The sequence below is a fragment of the Tamandua tetradactyla genome, chromosome 3, assembly GCF_023851605.1.
Source record: "Tamandua tetradactyla isolate mTamTet1 chromosome 3, mTamTet1.pri, whole genome shotgun sequence".
Taxonomy (NCBI): Eukaryota; Metazoa; Chordata; class Mammalia; order Pilosa; family Myrmecophagidae; genus Tamandua; species Tamandua tetradactyla.
In genome coordinates, this window is record NC_135329.1 from 143379344 (window position 1) to 143399228 (window position 19885).

General features: G+C 32.1%; 1 protein-coding gene across 6 annotated transcripts in view; it reads left to right on the forward strand.

Moving 5' to 3' along the window:
• Positions 1-19885, forward strand: part of DYNC1I2 (dynein cytoplasmic 1 intermediate chain 2) — a 93996-nt gene that overhangs the window by 33128 nt on the left and 40983 nt on the right. For 4 of the 6 annotated variants that reach the window (XM_077154131.1, XM_077154133.1, XM_077154130.1 and 1 more), the window contains exons 4-6: positions 10899-10989; positions 15008-15067; positions 17225-17340. In XM_077154131.1, the coding sequence (XP_077010246.1) occupies positions 10899-10989; positions 15008-15067; positions 17225-17340 (267 nt within the window). The remainder of the gene's footprint in view (positions 1-10898; positions 10990-15007; positions 15068-17224; positions 17341-19885) is intronic. The other 2 variants (XM_077154135.1, XM_077154134.1) reach the window with 1 other exon arrangement.

Genomic DNA, 19885 nt, shown 5'->3' on the forward strand with positions numbered 1-19885 from the left:
TTTAGACTCTGAGGCATCTGTTCCTTAAGCTTGTGTCCTGCTGGCTAGTGTTATAATAGTGCTTTCCTTGAATGTCAGGAGGTAAAAATAAATAAGTAAATAGAAAATACCTTTCCCAGTCTTTGCAGATTAACCTGTGCAGCTGTTCTCCTTCAGGGCTTATCCCATATAATGAGTTTAGAGAATAGCTCCAGGCCAAAACTTTGGCATCTCCCTGGTCCTTTGTGTGCGTGCAGCTTGTCCTGAACCTGTACTTTGGCCCCAGAAATTCATCCCTTACACAGCTCTGAATGTTTCCTCTTCCCTAGGAAATAGTTACCTCACATCTGGGTGCTGTACTACATGTCCTACTGCCAGCAATACTTTACCTCAGGCAGCACGCCTTGACTTCTCTCTCACAGCCTTCTGTAGGAGAACTCTGCTGAGCTGTCTTCTACAGGGAGGGCAAGTTCTGGGAGGGTGTATCCCTCAGGCTACCAGCAGACAGTTGAATCAGACATACATTGTCCCAGTATGTACATACAAGTTAGTCTAATCCCTCCAGAACCAGGACTAGAAATCGTTGCACTGGGAATATGAGCCAGCTCCAGGCCAAGCTGGTGATGGGTAGAGAGGGGCAACCACTGGGGACCACAAGATCATACCATGTTTAAGTAGACTTTTTCTTGAGTAACAGTGCTCACCCTTTTACTGCAGTCCTTTAGCTGTTTTCTGGAGCTTTGAGAAAGGTGTTTCTGCCAATTCTTGTTGGTTGTTCAAAACTTCTGTGGGAGAGTAGAGATCTGAAGCTTCTCATTATGCCATCTTGATCAGGTCAGGCTCCCTTTAATTGGTTTTTGATCTTTGATGTTTTCTCCCACCTTCTTTCTAGCTCCTATGCTGAAAGGCTTTTCTCCTTTTCGTTTAGTGGCTTTGTTCAGTTCTCTTTTGGCCTGGGCTCTTGATAGAAAAAGGTTTTTAATTCTAATTTATGTAAAAGTACATGCCATTCTATTCATTTGCTAAAGATTCTGAATGATCATATTACTATAATCCTGACAGGAGACATAGGCCAAAAATTAAAAATGAATGTGGACTACATTTCCTTCTGAATTTGAGTGTAAGTACTCTTCAAAATATATGGCTTCAAACTTTGTGCTCAAAGACAAAGGAAACTTAAGAAAGTATTATTAGTACTTTTGCTTTGTTTCTTATCTACTTGGATTTTTAAAATTCTTATGATAAAACTCATTTCCTATACAAATATAGCAAGTGTGTTAATTCAGATGTAAAAAGAAACTATAGATTAACTACAGCATAAAAAAAGGTTGAAATTCAGTTAACCTGAACATTCCTCAAAACCATTTAGCTTTGGAGTGGGCAACAGTGGCTCAGTGGCAGAATTCTCACCTGCTGTGCCGGAGACCCAGGTTTGATTCCTGGAGCCTGCCCATGCCAAAAAAAAAAAAAAAAAAAAATTTACCTTTGATTTGTTAATAATTGTTATATGTGACATGGTTTTTGGTGCTCCATGTTGTATCAGATTTTGATGTACAGAAGTGATTAGAAAGGAAAAGAACCATTCAAATATAAGAAAATTGAGCAGAGGTATGAAAGATGGAAAGGTTAAGGTGTAGGTAGAGAACAGCTGGTGACTGGAGCACACAAGTTGTAGCTGACAGAGTGGGAAGAGACAGAGAATACTGGAAATATAGTGAGAGGCCGGATCATGGAAGAACTGTTGAGAGATCACAAAGATTTTTTACATATGAAGTGATATAATCAGAGTTCTTTTTATCAGTCACAAACTTTTTTTTTTAATGAAGACTGAGATAGAAAACATACTACTCATGACCATAATCTGATTATAAAACTAGTATGAGATACATATCTAGCTTAGATGTAGATAATTGGAATATGACATAAATTTGACTCTCCTTTAAGTCAGAACAGTCTGAGACATTTTCTGCTCTCTGAAATGCAACTCTCCAAAATTTCTTTAGGTTATAGTGCTGAAGAAAGTTTCATCAGTTCATTAATTCAACACATATTTATTGAGCACCTTCTGTAAACCAGTTTACAGAAAATATAGACAAGGGCTTTTTCTTTTGTTCTAAGTAGAGGAGAGAGGTAATTCTGGTGATATGTTACAGGGTCACTGCAGGGAACATTATTCAGCAGGGTGTTCCAGAAGACCTCTTTGTGAAGAGCAGAGACCAGAATGACTGACTAGAAGAAGCCAATCTTGGAAAGGTTAAAAAGATCATACCAAATGGAGGGAACACTGAATATTAAGTCCTTGAGGAATACACTGGCTTATTTAGATAGTTATATCATAATGAGCAAGAGGTAGGGGGAGAAGGGTACAAGTGTGAGATGTAGGCAGAGAATGATTATATAGGGTGTTGTAGGTGATGAAGTTTTGATAGGAAGGTTTTAAGCAAGAGAATGTCATATATGGGAAACTAAACAAAATTACTATGAAAAAGGAAGGTTGCCCTAGTTTTTAGTAAAGGAAGCTGTTTCTCCTATTTGTGACTATAACCAGCCTTAAATTATCACAGTTTTATAGCCTCTCTTAAGGAAATCCGATTTTTGAGTGTTGACTCTGTGGAAAGTTGAGTTAAAGTACAAATTCTCATAAACTGTTTCTTGCCAGTAACAAATTTCTTTTTTTTTTTTAATTTTTTTAAATTTTATTTTTTTAAATACCAAAAAACACCAAGCTAACGCAAACATTCCTGTTTTGATCATTCCGTTCTACATGTATAATCAGTAATTCACAATATGATCACTGTTCTAGTTTGCTAGCTTCCGGAATGCAATATACCAGAAACAAAATGGCTTTTAAAAAAGAGGAATTTAATGAGTTGCTAGTTTACACTTCCAAGGCCGAGAAAATGTCCCAATGAAAACAAGTCTATAGAAATGTCCAATCAAAGTCATCCAGGGAAAGATACCTTGGTTCAAGAAGGCCAATGATATTCAGGGTTTCTCTCTCAAGTGTGAGGGCACATGGCGAACACAGTCAGGGTTTCTCTCTCATATGGAAAGGCACATGGTGAACACAGTCAGGGTTCCTCTCTCATCCGTAAGGGCACATGGTGAACACGGTGTCATCTGCTAGCTTCTCCTGGCTTCCTGTTTCATGAAGCTCCCTGGGAGGCATTTTCCTTCTTCATCTCCAAAGGTCACTGGCTGGTGGACTCTGCTTCTCATGGCTATGTTGTTCTGCTCCCTCTGAATCTCGTTCTCCAAAGTGCTTACTCTTCCATAGGACCCCAGCAAACCCATCAAGACCCACCCAAATGGGTGGAAACATGCTGTCACCCAATCCAGTTTAACAATCACTCTTGACTAAATCACATCATCCAGGGAGATGATCTGATCACCGTTTCAAACATACAGTATTGAACAGGGATTATTCCACCTTTATGAAATGGGATTTTGATTAAAACATGGATTTTCCAGGGGACATGCTTCCTTTCAAACCAGCGCAATCGCATAGTTGCATATTCATCATCATGATCATTTCTTGGGACATTTGCATCTATTCAGAAAAAGAAATAAAACGAAAAAAAAAAAAATTTATACATACCATACCCCTTACCCCTTCCTTTCATTGATCACTAGCATTTCAAACTAAATTTATTTTAACATTTGTTCCCCCATTACTTATTTTTATTACATATGTTCTACTTGTCTGTTGACAAGGTAGATAAAAGGAACATCAGACACAGGGTTTTCACAATCACACAGTCACATTGTGAAAGAATTTATCTTATTTTAATATACTGGAATAGAAAGAAGTTTTTAGCTGAAATAAATATTGTAGCGTTCCATTTTTTATATTCATATTGCATTTACAAATTTAAACTTTAAAGGAGCATGCAAAGATCATTCCCTTGTTTTCTTAATGCTAATTTATTGTCTGTGAATCAACATGTGACGGAGAAAGAGGAAGAAAGATATCTCTAAATCTCAAACTGTGAGTTTAATCATTTTGCTAAATTAAACCATTGGGAGATAATTTGGTAAGTTGCTACTTTGTGAAAATAAGTTGCTTTATTTTATAAATGTCATTGGCTAAAATTTTAAAGACTATTTATATCTTTTAAGTTTTGTATATCTAGATTAATTACTAAAGGGACAGTCAGGAGAGCAGCATATTTTATCATCCATCATTTTATTAATAGACTAAATTATTAATAGTTACCAAAATAAGTTATTGCAGAATACACTGTATATCATGATTTGCAACAAAGATTTTTTGACAGCTAATAGTATCCTCCTCTTGATCAAATAGCATTTTATCCATTATAAACTAAACTGTTTCACTTGAGAGTTTTTAGTCATCAGTGATTAGAATGGAAGTTTAAGTCTGGAAAAAAAGAATAGGATGGTGGTCAGTAAACAGGTATTCTTTGGAAAAGAAGCTAAGTGCCATTGCTTTCATTTATTTTAATTCATGATATTTAATTGAAATTTTAAAAATTTAAGGACATGTAAGATTATTTTTATTAAAGCAGCACAAGCTGAGTAACATAGAATTAAAAGTCTCTTCATATAGCTAGGAAAATGGAAAGAAGGTTTGCTTTTAGCCTAATGTCCAAGTTAGACCCAGATTTCATTTTCCTTTCTTTGAGATTCTTTATTTCTAAATCACTTTCCTTCTTTTATTAGCAAATCTGCCATTGTTATGGAATGGTTAAAAGCTTTATAAAGATCACGCTACCATAGAGAATTAGGCTAAGCATTTCACAATCCTTAAACATGTGCCTAAAAAGCCAGTATTTATGTCCAGTATTTATCTAATATTCAGCCTGAAGAATACAGGATACAGATGAAAGCAGTGGCTATCAAACTTTTTTCTTATGTTAATCCCCAGTAAAAAAAACCATTTTACGTCATGACCAAGGATGGATACTTGTTATCTTTTCACTAGGGTATTGTTTGAGTGTTCATTAAGTGTTTTTAAATTGTAGAATATATAAACAAACACACTGTTAGAATACTCAAGAGGATTTATTTTAAACATCAATCTTACTTTTTTCTAAATGGAATTTTTTTCCTTTTTTTTACTCTGTTGAGAATAACTTGTCAAGAAAAAAGATACAGCTGATATAGCCTATCTTAACTTACTTTGCCATTAGCTTCTTATTTGTTATAAGTCATTTGACTACTTTTGTCCAGAGTTCCTTGAGAACAAGGACCATATATTACAATTTAAGTTTTATATCTTTCCACAATCTTTAGTTTGGTAAAGCCAAATAAAAAGCTATCCTGCTTTATAAAAACAACAGAATCTTTAAAGAAATATAAAGGTACATGGTGAAAATCGAAATTTGAACATTTCATTAAACACATGGCTTAATTTTTTTTACTAAAATTTAAGTGTCCAGTCTTATAAAAGTCAATGATAGATAAAACTTTGAAGATATGCTGTACCAAATGTGGAGTTCATTCACAAGAATGACTGTAAAAGAAAATAGAGTGAATCTTTTTGTGTATGACTGTTGTTTCAATCATCTTATAAAGAAGTAAAAACAGATATTGGCACTTGCTCTGAAGCCTGAGTTTGTATCAGTCAGTAGGCATAGTACATTGATTACTATGATAAGAATCAATTTATCTGGATTTTCTTTTATTAGGAAGAAACCAAAGAAGTTTGCTAAGCAGAATAAATATAGCTTTATTTTTCCCCTCCCTCTCCTAGCAACTTTTGAATATTTCTAAATTTGATTTTTAGATTGAATGCTTTCCATAAATTGTTTCAAGGTTAGCCTTATTAAAATTAATTGTTCCATGAAAGGGAATATTGGTTCCTTATAGTACTTCAATGCCATAACATTTTTTGCATGTAAGTTTAATTTCTCTTCTTCCAAATGTTTAAGACCAGTTTTTTCTTTAACTTAAATTATTTTGTTAGGCTAATTTTTATGAATTATTTTATGTACTTATTCTGCTAGATAATAGGTAGGGTAGATAGTAATTAATATGCCTTATTTTGTCAAAGTAGTAGATCTCTATAAAACATTTCTCTTTATTAATTCTAAAAATTTATACCTGTGATTAATAGCATATTTTGAAAACTTCTGTTGAAATAAAAATCATAAATTATATATTTTTCTAAACATGAAAATTTGCAAGTGATCATTAAAATAACTTAAAAAATACTGTGACCCATAAATTAATTGGCCAACATTTTTTAACATCACTCATTCTTTTGGGACCTTGATATTGAAAGAATGAGATTTGGTCACCACTCCCTATAAGAAATAAACATCTAATGGAAAAAACTCAAATATTAACATACACATTCAGATGTTAGGAACATAAGAAATGTTAAATATGTAGCTCCAAATTTTGGGACAGGTGTATAAAAGGGAAGGAACTAGGATATGAATTTATGAATTCTAGTATCTGATATGGCTTGCCTAGAATGATTTCATAAGAGTAGGTGTTTGAAAATTATTTTGAAGGAAAATCAAGATTTAGTGGAAAGGTGGGCTAGCTGCAACGGACAGATAAATAAAAGTTTGAAGAAAGGAAAAGGAAAAGCATTTCAAGGATAGCAAGCAAAGATGGTAGTAATTCCTTGTATGTCTGATGCTCTGAATTACATTGAAGACAGTAAAGGAAATGAAACATGTAGAGAAGATTAGTGACTAAACTTCTCTATCAGGAGAAGGAGCCATATGAAAGGGACAAATTAATATTTCAGAGTGTTAAGGTTTAAAACAATGTCTTTGAAAGGGACGATAACAGTAAGGCATGAAAAATGCATAGTTAAGTGTTTTTATTCCAGACCTGGGAGCATTTATATCCACCAGGGGGCACCAAGAAGACAGTTGTGATGCTGACTGTGTTGGTTTTTTTTTTCTTTCTTTTTTTTTTTTTTTTCACATGGGCAGGCACCGGGAATCAAACCCGGGTCCTCGGGCATGGCAGGCAAGCATTCTTACCTGCTGAGCCACCATGGCCCACCCCTGACTGTGTTTTGAGTACTTAAATACCGTAGATTGATGAGCTGGAAGAGACCTCATAATTTGGAGTTATCTCACAAGCTCACTTTTTCCATTTCGGTGTTTTCACAATACTTCCACTGCTTACATTCACTTTCCTTGGCCATCTTTTTCTAGATCCTTCTTCCTTGGCAAAGGGTTTTTTCTACTTGAAAAATAATTGGGCTCTTTGCCGTCTTTCATCCCTGAGAGTTCTGTGTAAGTTTTCTGTGTTTGACCCAGACTTAATTCTTTAAGTGATACAAAACAAAAGAATTATTATTAACATATGAGTATGTGAATGAACTTAAAGTACTAAGAGGTTTAGAGCAAAGATGCCTATTTTCTTCTCTGAGAACAAGGGGTGATATATGAAGTGCACTCTAGGTCCTTTGTGGTTTAAAAATATTCTAGTTGTTTCTTCACAAGCCAAAAGACAGCAGTGTAAATTTTATATCCTTGGAAGGCCAAGGTCTGAGCTGGCAGGAAAGGCCACCTTTGTTGGCTTTTCCTCCTAAGGAATTAATGTCACAGTTTCTCAGTATTATTTACATGAGCAGTGAATGTCATTGTATATTTATTTTTTAATTAAAAAAAAATAACTTTATTGACATGTAATCCGCATACCATACAATTTTCCCATTTAAAGTGAGCAATTCAATGGTTTTAGTATATTCGCCACAGTTTTAGAACATTTTTATTACTTCAAGAAAAAATCCTATACCCTTTTGCTATTACCCCCTACAACTTCTATTCCCCCCTCCCCAATACCCCAAAAGACCACTAATCTATTTTCTCTATATGAAGAATTCTCTGTAGATTTGTTTTTCAGTTTACTGCATATGCCTACCTTGGTTCTCACAAAAGAAAATAGGTATCTTTGCTCCAAATTTCTGGGAAGTTTAAGTTATTCACATACTCACATGTGTTGATATTAATTCCTTTATTTTGTATCATTTAAAATCTTGTTCTGGGCTATTTTGTATACAGAACTATAGAGTAAAGGTAATCTATGCAAGTCACATGTGACAACTTGGCAAATACTACTTATTAATGACCAATGCTGTTTTCAGAGCTAATTGATTGAACTCTTAAGCTAACCTTAAAAATTAATTCCAGAATTTAGTCTTTTCTAAGATTTGAAAAGCTATGAGTTGCTCAGGTTTTCTGTTTTGTTTTGTTTTTGCCTCTCTTAATACACACTTTGGTTTATTTTCAGGGTCATTTTTGAAGTCTGGGAATATAGTGGCACTGCCTTATTGTATAATTACTGTATTATTTAATTTTTCTAGATGATGGGTTAAAATGAAGTAGTCACCAAATAACACTGCTTTTTTTTCTGTTAACATTTCTCCTTTTTCTTTTTTTTTTTTTTGTCCCCTGGTTGGTTTGTGTTTATTTGTTTTGCATGGGCAGGCACCGGGAATCGAACCTGGGTCTCTGGCGTGGCAGGCGAGAACTTTTCCTTCTGAGCCATTGTGGCCTGCCTCATTTCTCCTTTTGCAATGATAGTAGCTTTCTTTTTCCAGATTTGTTTCTTCTGTTGCATGCATTATTTGTTATTGCAGAGTGAAATTGGAGGCCAGGTGATAACTAGAATTCTTTTTGAGTCCTCTTGGCAGAAAAAAGTACAGAGTTTTAGGATGGAAATTTTATTCTATTACAGATTTTAAGTCATTGTGATTTATTTTGCCTGTATTTGGCTGTGATTATTTGGCAGCTTTGCCCTCTTGATTCATTTATTTTTTTATTTCCACAATTTTTATTTCAGAACTGGCTAGGTTAATATATATTTTTAATGTATGTATAATTACTAGTCATCTAGTCCCATAAAGAATTTGAGGTTACATTTTTTAAAAATTCTGTCTTAACTAAGTAACATACTGTTGAAGTTGTTGAATAGAGTCATTCATACTTGAAGCTGCCAGAAAGAGTGAAAAAACATATTAAAGTAGAAAGAAATTTTTTAGTTCATCACAAATAACTATATTGATAGGAACATTACTGCTGTCTTCCCCCAATCTTTCTGATACACACACACACCTATACACACATAGTTGGAAAGAATATTTACCTAAATATTAAATTAAGTATGCAATTTAAAGAAAACAGAATTTCTTCTTTAAAAATCCTTAATGTGAAAACATTATGGTAATTAACTGTAATTTAATTTAATGAACACTTATTCTCATTTATGCTATACAAGGCAAGCTACTGTTAAATATTACTTTTTATTCCTATCCCAGTCAGGCCTTACACTAGGGGAAGTCTCACAGTAAGAGATGGGCAAAAAAGATGAGAAAATAAACCCTAAGAGAAATTAGGGAATGTTGATATTCTTTTCCTTCAGCTACAAGCCAGTTTTAATTATTTTGAGTTATATATACAGCTCTTAGCACATGTGAACTGCATGAACCTATCTGGTCTTAAATTTTTTTTTCGAGAGATTTAATCACAAAATTAGAAACACATTATTGTGTTTTTGTAGTCCTTAGAAATTTAAGCAAGAATTAACCACTGTATCTCAAGAAACAAACATTCTGGCTATGTTTTTTTTTTTCTTTTAATCCTATTATTGGCTATCAGTAGAATTTGCCATTGAAAGAATAGGAATGATCAGTTTTGTACCTATGTTCAAGAGGTCATTCATCATGTTATATTTGTGCATTTTGTTAGATTAACAAACCCATTGTTTTTAGTGCTTTACAATGTGCACTATTACACATATATAAACATTCAATGACTGTGACAATTCCAAATATGCAAACTTTTGATTAAATACATACTTATTTAGATTAGTTCCTGTAAAATGAGAAACTCATTTTCTTTTGAGTAGACTTTTAAAGAAAAGCTTGCAGCTCAGCACAATATATATGGTGAAAAATTATTTTAAAAACATACTTGGGAGTAGAGACATTTATAGTAAAATTTAACCAGAAGATGGCAGTGATGATCCCCCTGTACTCCCTACAATGGTAATCAAAAAGTTTTAAAAATGTAGTAGTATAAAATATGCACGTTCAACTGTTTTTATATAATGTTAAAAGTTAATAATTTAGGGAAAAGCATTTGCTTTGTCTTACATACTATGAAAATTATGTATTTTTCTATAAGAAGGGATTAAGAATATTTTGGGTGTCTGTATCTTTGTCTGTACACTTCAGTTTTTTCTGAATACTGGGGTAAGGAAGTTATCATAAATCTTGCCTTAAGTTGCATGCATCATTTTACGTTATGCATCATGTCTAGAGGGCATGTTGTTTTATGGCCTGTTTGCATTTTCACCCAACTTACTAGAAACTAATCGTCATTTTAAAGGAGCCATTCCTTTTGCCACAGATTTCCGAAATTAGCCTTTTTTTGGTTGGGTACAGAATGAATCATTTTAAACATTAATTTTTGAAAGTGTTGTTAGACAAAAATTAGCATTTAAAAATAAATATCAGAGTTTAATGGTTTAATTAAGCATATTTGAGTTTTAATTTTGGCAGCAGTTGTAAATACTACTTATAACCTGCTGATCTTAACTATGAAAAGTTAGAAGAAAAGGGAGAAGGAATGCTCTCCTTTTAAAATTAGGACCTCCATTTGGTAATGACTGAAATAAAGATGCATCCTTCCATAATCTTGCTTTTTTAGAAAAATTTTAATATATAGCCCAAATGCATTTTGCCAGAGATATTGCATGAATCTTCAGCATGCATTGTTAACTTTGTCTTTTCCTTCTTCTTTCTACTGTTCATTTTCATTCATGTATTTTTGTGTGGTTTTTGTTTTGTTTTTGCTTTTTTGTTTTGGTTTGCCATTTTTTTCTTTTTTGTTAATTATTTCATGTCAAATTACTTTTAAAACGTCATTAAGCTGAGCAACCTCTCCGTGTAGTAACAGAGGATACCTGTCTATTTCACTATTTAGTCCCTCCTCCTATGTCTCCATCCTCCAAATCCGTGAGCACACCAAGTGAAGCTGGAAGTCAAGACTCTGGAGATGGTGCGGTAGGATCTAGGTACGGTAATTTTCTTTTAATATTTTAATGATAGAATGCATTTAGCCCAGATACCATTGATACTTTAGAGGGTCTCTAAATAGTTGTGTTGAGTTAATTACGTCTAACACTTTGAAATCTAAATGTTATGGATATTGTCTGTTTTAAATTGTAAGAAATTATAATATTTTACCTATCCCCTTTGTTTAACTTAGTACTGAATAGTTAACTGATTTTATATAAATTATTTTATTTTAAAATGTTTCTGTTTAAGCAAAACTCGTTATTGGTTATTATGAGAATGTTTTGGGTATAAATAGTGACCAAGAGGAAACATGGTGAGTGCTTACTGCCAAGTTTTCTTGAATTTGCATCTTCCTTGTAAAATTGTATTTCAGGTTCATTTTAGGATTCAGCACATATATTTGGACTTGTTTTTCAAAAGTTCAGCAAGGTTTCAGCTTCCTCTGAAGATTTATATTAGGAAAAAGTGTTATTACTTATTACTCTTTGATACACACACACACAAAAACAGTAGTAAATCTTTGTTTAGTAGCATCATACTTTTTTCTTTTGACAGCTGAAACAATAATCAAAATCTGCAGCTGATTCAGACTCTTTATTTTGGGCCAGTAAATATAAAATATGCTTCTCAGCAAAGCTTCTTAACTTACCTTTCAGTAAGTCATAAAATGAACTGATAGAAATTTTATCCTTTTTTTGTGCCTGAGCATAAAAGTTGAAGTTAGAAAGAAGTAATAAGTATCCAAAAAGAGAGTAAGATTTTTAAAAAAAAGGTAAGGGAGCTGGATAATCTTCAAACTCAATAATTTGATTAGTTCCTAAATACTCCTCAAGTTATTGGTTAACAATTGGAAGGGGCAGAAAACTGACCAGTTTGAATTTGAAGTGTGCCTTTCAAAACCATTTGCACACAGAGGCATGGTTACAGATTTAAGCAGTACTTTCATTGGAGGAAAATGATATGTCTTTCATTTAAAAAAAAAATCAAAACTTGTATTTTAGAAATAATGTTATCACCTTATAAAATAGTATGCATTGTAGATGAATGGCTTCCCCCTTTTGCAGCATTACCATAATAAAAATATTTCCCCGAATAAAAAAACCTATTATAGTCATTAAGTTTATTTGATGTTGTACATTATTTTTATGTACATACTATACTGTGTTCATTTCTGATTTTGAATAGGAGTAAAAGATATTTTTAATGTAATGTCAGCAGGTTTACTTTCAAAAGTACTATGTAACATATTAAACATAAATTAAAATTCTTTCTCCTGAATTACATGGCATTCTCTAGATTATTAGAGGCTTTTTGGAATATGTAATGTAGGGCAGGAAGTAAATATTGTTAAGAAAAATATTTGTGTGCAGAGCACATATTCAGTTGCCAAATTTGTGTTAGATATGGTAGGCTACCACAGAAGATAAAATGTTCATGGCCCTTGCCTTTCTAGAACTTACTTCTAGTGATTGCATCATTAATTTAAAGATACTTTTTTATTTTAATGAAAAACTCTTCAGGATAGTGTACAAGCTTGTGTTTAGTTTAAAATTTAAAATTGTGTAATTTTTATTGATAAATTATAAAACAAGAATACAGGTAGTTTAATATCTTTGGAGATATTTGTTCATTAGAGAATGGATACAAAATTTAAATTTCTCCTATATTTAACAGGAAAGAAAAATCCTCTATTTAAATGAAGTGACCTTATATCCTTCAAATCGTAATAATACATGGTTTGTCTCCTTTGAGAGCACAGACACATTTTGAAACACTTAATTTTCAAGTGGGTTGAGTGTATTCATTATTTATATATATATATATATATATATAGACACACATGCATTTCTGTGTACACACACATACCTAATAATAGAAAAATATATATTCCATTAAAGCATTTCCAGATTTCATAGTAGAGAGAGTGTTAATATTGTTCATGGTGATAATAGCAGTAATATAATAACATTTCTAAATACATGAGCTCTGAAGTTTGAGAATGAAACAATGAACTTGAATTAAGTGAGTTTGATGATAGTGAAAGAATGTAAAGAATAAGAAATATCACATGAAAACTCATGAATATGAGTGAGATGTACAAAATTGTATATTGAACTCCATTAGTTGGTTAAGACATTCTTGGATTAATACACTTGGGAAGTAGGAAAAGATTAATTAGATTTATCAAATATGATATCTAAACATGTCTGAATCATTATTTCTAAATGCTGAGGATTTCATTGAGATGAGTGGTAATTGATGAATAAATATAAAAAGATCTTGAGAAATGATATTTCATTAGCCTTGCCAATTACAAAGTTGTATTTCATTAATTCACTTTCTCAGCCCCTTTCTGACATCTCTCAAATTTAGGTGACGATTATTATTTAGATAGTCCATGCCCCCTATTCATTTTATCCATTCTTGATCAGATCAGCATATTTCTCATACTTTTAGATTAAATTGGAATTTTACTTTCTGTGACTGCAGATACCTTTAATAATTGCAATCACATTTATTCTGCAATGCTTTTCAGTACTGGCTGTATTTTGAAGTAACAGTCTTACTTGATTTTACACTAAAATGACATCTTCAACAAGGAGCCTTATATGATTGCTAACAGTTAGGGCTCTCATATAATGTAAACGCTGTGGATAGAACATTCCTTGTGATCATCTCACAGAATCCTTTCTGGTTTAACGAAGCCTAAGTTTGCTGCAGTCATTGCTTAGTGCAAAGTAGACCTTTACTATGGCCTCTTCTTTCCTTGCATATACACAGTTCCTGCATAGTTTCCAAGATCTTTCTTTATACTTTTTTTTTTTTACATGGGCAGGAGGCACCAGGAATTGAACCTGGGTCCTCTGGCATGGCAGTCGAGCATTCTTGCCTGTGAGCCACCGTGGCCCTTTCTTTATACTTTTAAAATGAGGGATTTCTCTAGTTCAAGTCCTCTAATTGTTTACTGATTAATTGTATAGGCAAGTAAAATAGAGAAATAATTTGTATTAAAATTTGTAACAGTGTTAGTTGTGCGTTATTTATCTTCTGTAAACAAGAAACAAGTATGTTTAACAAAAATAGTAGCACTAAATGTACTTTGCTTAACTTTTTTACAGGGACTGTAAGCATTATATAGTACTATATATAATTGTCTTTTATGTTGTTAACCTACAAGATTTCTAAAGTAATAAAGTACCTTTTGACCTAGTGATTTAGATTTGGCTTAAGTGGAGAAAACCCTATTTAAGTTGTTTACCCAATAGGCAAGGCTAAACACTGATAATATATTTAGGATTAATATTCTCCAAGAGAATATAAGATAGAGTAAATCCTTTAAACATAAAACTTTATTCCAGGGAAAAATCTATTGTTTCCTAGAGACAAAAATCTTTAGTTGTTTTCTAAAGCAGATGACATGTAAGCCCAAGGCAATGCTTAACCCATAAATTATAGAAGGGTCACATTTTAGGAACTTTAGCCATTTTGTATCCCTGTGGAATAGCCTTTGGTTTTCATACCAAAAGGCTTATGTGCTGATTCATTTCCTTTACCAATATGACAATTTCCTGCACGTATTAAATGCTTTAGGCAAGATTACAATATGTTAACTAAGTTTTTTTTTTAACTAATGTTTTTTTTCATTAGGAACCTTAAAGCTTTTATCTATTTTATAAACTAGTTTATTGTGCATAAGTATGTATTATATGGGATGTTGGCTGCTTTAGCTGTTCTTATACATTCTTATGCAATATTAGTTTCTCATAATCTGGAAATGAAAATACTAAGTCTTTTAGACTATTTTGGGTTGTATGTTTGCCTCTTTAACTATGTTATGCTTATTGCATGTACTAGAACATTGAATGATACCTGTTTTGTTTTTTCTTACTAACCAGAACATGTGGTTTTTAATTGTGAACAGTACTTTAGTTTTAGTTATTCATAGAATGTATTTGCTTGACTAACTTATGGCCTTTTTTGCTAATGCTTCATGGTTGTCCTGCAACCATTTAGGACGCTGCATTGGGATACAGATCCATCAGTTCTTCAGCTTCACTCAGATTCCGATTTGGGGTATTGAATAGATTTATTACCTTCCCTCTTTTGTAGTTAATTTGATTCTTTGTGTAACTGTCCTAATATTATTTTGCTTAAGCTTCTAATATGCAGTGTTTAGTTAGGAAAAGAATTATTTTACTGTGACACCTCATTTGTCCTATATCATTAGTAAAAGAAGTATCCTAAGATAAGTGGTTTTCTAGGAACCTGAAGACCACCACCCATTTAAGTGCCCAAATCCCTTTTATTATTTCTATTTTTTTTTTAATGTGAGTTTTTCTAAGATATATTACAAACTCCCCAGGCTTTTTCTAATATATATTCTACATGGACATTTTTGGGGTTACTTAATGTGAACATTAATGTTTTCCTGTATTAAAATTCACTTGATAATTTCAAAGGTTTTGAGAGGTGTAGAGCTGTTGGTCTCTACACTATGACTCCAGATTGCCACTTAGTTATTTTTTTGTTCATTTATTCTACACTCCAATACAAATTATAAATGTTTGCTGCTGCCATTATGCCCGACTCAGCTCTTTTCCCCTGATGATTTGCAGCCTCTAACATGTGACTATACCTATTGGAATTATGTCTAATATAATAGTAAATAAGCCTTTAATAAGGATGTTTAAGAAAGGTGTATGTGTGTTCTAGTACATTAACTGGAAGGCCTCTTTATTGGCTGCCCTGAGGCTTTTTCTCTGTATTACTTCCTTATTCTCAGTAAAAGTGACTTTTGAATAAGTGAGATATTCCCTTCCTACCCTCCTACCCCTGATTCTTAGAATATTTCATTTGTTTTGATTCTATGATTTTTGTCTTTTAGACTCTAAATGTACCCAAATTAGTGACTTCATTCTGGTGTTTGAGGTTTGATCATTTTTTTCCCCAGTTACCTAAACGATTTACTTTTTATATGGTTTATATCTTAAAATTCAATATATAAATTTTCTTATTCAAAATTTTATTCTTAGAATAATAGGTTAATTCAGATATACTTAATTTCCCCTTTAATTCATTGATTATACTCTTTTTTTCCTTCTTGAAGGCTAACATATTCCTAAAGTAGAAAATACATTGAAAAATTTCTTATGGCCCATATTTAGAACCTTAGAGAAAATGAACTTTCACAGTATGCTAATTTTATTACACTTTTTTTGTATAAGATTTTAAAGTTAATTACTGAACAAAATTGGAAAGGCTGTTTTATATAAAGAGCAAACCTTTTATTACCAATGACGTGTATATCTCAGATATCCTGCTTAATATTCTAGAAGTTCTAGCCGTGTCTTTATTGGCTATCCTTTTTAAGACAACATAATTGAGAACTTCTTTGGGAGTTTGAAACCATACTTTAGGATTTAAACATCTATTATAATAACATAGAAAAGATCCCTCAGATCTTTGAAAGAGATTTTTTTTCTTTTGGTCCGTTTTCCTCAGCAACAACCGTCCTCTGTCAAAGAAGAATGTATTTCCTCTCTTTAACTAAAACAGAAGTGACTTTGTAGTTTTATGCTGTTCAGAAGATATGTTGCTTTAGTCTTGGGGTAAATAGATCAGTACTTTAGCATGTCATATGAATCAAAGATAATATTGACCATGCAGAGATTAGAGATTTAATAGCTTTAAATATTTTACTTTAAAATCTAAATTATAACTTTCAATTTTTGCAAAATATATGAAATAGGAAAGAAAATCTTCAACAGAAACCTAAAAATCTTAAAGCTGCAGTTTGCTATTATTTAAGGGACCTAAACTTCATCTGATATCTATATTTCCTACTCTTCCAGAAAGTGCAGAATCATATTCCTCCTAAAAACACCTCTCAAAACCAACCATAGTCAGTGGTCCACTTTGAAATTCCAGTCCTCTTACTCTATTGTCACCTACACCTTTGTGCTAAGAAACTGAATTATTTGCCTGTTAAAGTGAAAAATAAACACCTTGAATGGTTCAGGAAAAGCTTTTGTTTTTGCTACCTTCTAATTCTTTTGTCAAAATAAAGCCAATTATTCATCTAAAATTTCTTGAATAAAACAGGGATTTAAATTACAATATTAAATGTTGGCTGTACATGAATGTTCAATTCTTAATGTTCCAAAATAATATGGTTTGGTGCAGTTAAAATGTATCACTGTATTTTAAAAACATTTGTATTCACTTATTTAGACGAGGACCAATTAAACTTGGAATGGCTAAAATTACGCAAGTTGACTTTCCTCCCCGAGAGATCGTCACATACACAAAGGAAACTCAGACTCCAATTATGGCTCAACCCAAAGAAGGTGAATGAATATCTTTCCTTAATATGATTATCATTGTGCCCCAGTATTTTGTAAGTGTATTCTTTCTCTCTTTCTTCCTTCCTTTTTTCTTTTTTTGTTTTTTTCTCTCTTATTTTTTTGGCGTACTTTCTTAGGGAAACATTATAAAACTAATGCTGTGGAGTTTCTGAATTTATGTCTTGTTTTTTTAAAGTTTTAAACTTTTTTTTAGGCATTAAAACATAAATTATATGTTTGGTTTTTAACTTTGTTGACATAAATATGTCTTTCAGTCCTCATTTTGTCATTGATATGTGCTGCTTTTACAAAGCAGAAGTTTAGGAATGTTCAGTTTTGGAACACTAATATCATTGTCCATTGAGCATAATTCGTCCTCAAAAGAGTGCAATCCATAGTAAATGAAATCATATTTTTTTGTAGACCATACTGTATCTAGATACATTATCTTTGTTGTCCATACTAATAAATAAATCTAGACCTAATTATTAACTTCCTCTTTTATGATCTAAGGACTGTACCACATAGATTTTACAATAGCCTGTAGTCTGTGTGCAGTGTAGGAAATTGTTGTGAGTACATTATGTTGAGCATGGAGTTCTTTGGTTCTTAAACAGAAGAGTTACCATTTTTAAATTGGGGGAGGTTTTCTTGTTCTTATTAAATAGCTAATGGTTCAAGCATAAAGTAATAGTAATTATTTTAGCCATTCAGGCTATAAATTTATGGCATATAAGAGGGACTTAATATAAGTCTACTGTCTCATCTGAAACCTTTAGGACCATATATGTATTAGAATTCATAATTCTTCAAATTTTAGAAAAGTAGTAAAATATAGGCCATATGTAAACATACCAGCAAGGTCTTAAGCATTAATTTTTGGCAGTGAAAGATATGAATAGTCACACTAAGTGAAATAAATAAGGATTGTAAATACCTTTACCTCCACACATGTCAGGGTTTATCACCAAATTGAGTTATAGCTTTTAGAACTGTTGATATCTTGACATTGTAGATAAGGTATTATGGACCTATAATAAATGATCCTTTTAACAATGTGTTTAATTAGCCAGGAAAATGTATTTCTATTTGATTATAGAAAATGAAGTATAAACATTTTCTTTATCAAATGTTCTAAAATTTATTTTAAAATTTTCAGCTACTAATATTTAATACTAAATATTTAGAAATTTCTTCACTAAGGAGGAGCAAAATTAATATTTTTGCAGAAATCCCAGAAAATACAGATAAGCAAAAAGTAGAAGTCCTTGAAATCCTTAGCTACTACCAAAGAGATCTTTAAATTTTCATACTTGTACATACCTCAAACTAGGATTATAATTATTTACAGCCTTTTTTGACTTAATAGTAGATCATCACGTGCACTATTAACAACCCTCCTTTCTATGGCCACTAAGGATGAAACTAAAATAAATACCTTAAGCTTTTCCTTTCACTTTTAACTTGTTCCTAAAAGGAACTGACATTATATATATACACACACATCTACATATATACATACGCATACACACACACAATTACATTTTGAAAAATTTTAGGAAAGCAGGGTAAAATTTTTATCCATGTAAATGTTCATTTCTGTGGATGCATTTTTCTTCATTCCCGCTGCTCTATTGATTGGTAAGATAATCTTCACAGGTATAAAATATCCTACTGGAAAAGAAGCAAGTAAGAATAAAGTCATTTGAGACATAAGCAACTTAGGAAGGATGAGAGGGAGGGAGGTGTGTATGGAGAATACTAAATTACTGCAGGATTCCATAATTTTCAGAAAATATTGTTATTAGTATATTAATTTGATAAGCATTATAATGTCTGTCTTTTGGGAGCTACATTATTAGATATGCTAACTTAGAAAGTGAGCAAAATAGCCAAAATAAAGGCAAAATGACTCATTTTAAAAATAGGCTTTTATTCTTCATCTGATAATTTTGAGGATTGTATAATTAGTTAAACCATATCATACTTTTGAAGTGCATTTTGGGTTGTTTAAAGTGAAAAGTGTTCTGAAGCTATTTGGGGTAATGTCTGTTATGATATACCTATAATTATATTCACTGTTAAGTGAAGCCTTTCATGAAAAAAAATTCTAATTATAATAGTATACAAAAATTATAATAGTATACAAAAAATGCAGAAAGGGTATAAAGAGGAAAATTTCTGTGATATCACTGTGCAATAGCCATAATATTTTGTTTCCAGTCAGTTTTCTATGTAGTTTTTCAAAAATTATGTACACACACACACACATAAGGTTATGTATCCAGCTTGAAATGTGTGTTTTTTTGTGTTTGTTTTTTTATTAAAAAAATTAACGGGGCGGGCCGCGGTGGTTCAGCGGGCAAGAGTGCTTGCCTGCCATGCTGGAGGACCCCGGTTCGATTCCCGGCCCCAGCCCATGTAAAAAAACAAACAAACAAACAAACAAAAAATAATAATAAAATAAAAAAATGTTTAAAAAAAAAAAAAATTAACGAACAAAACAATAAGATATCATTCCATTCTACATATATAATCAGTAATTCTT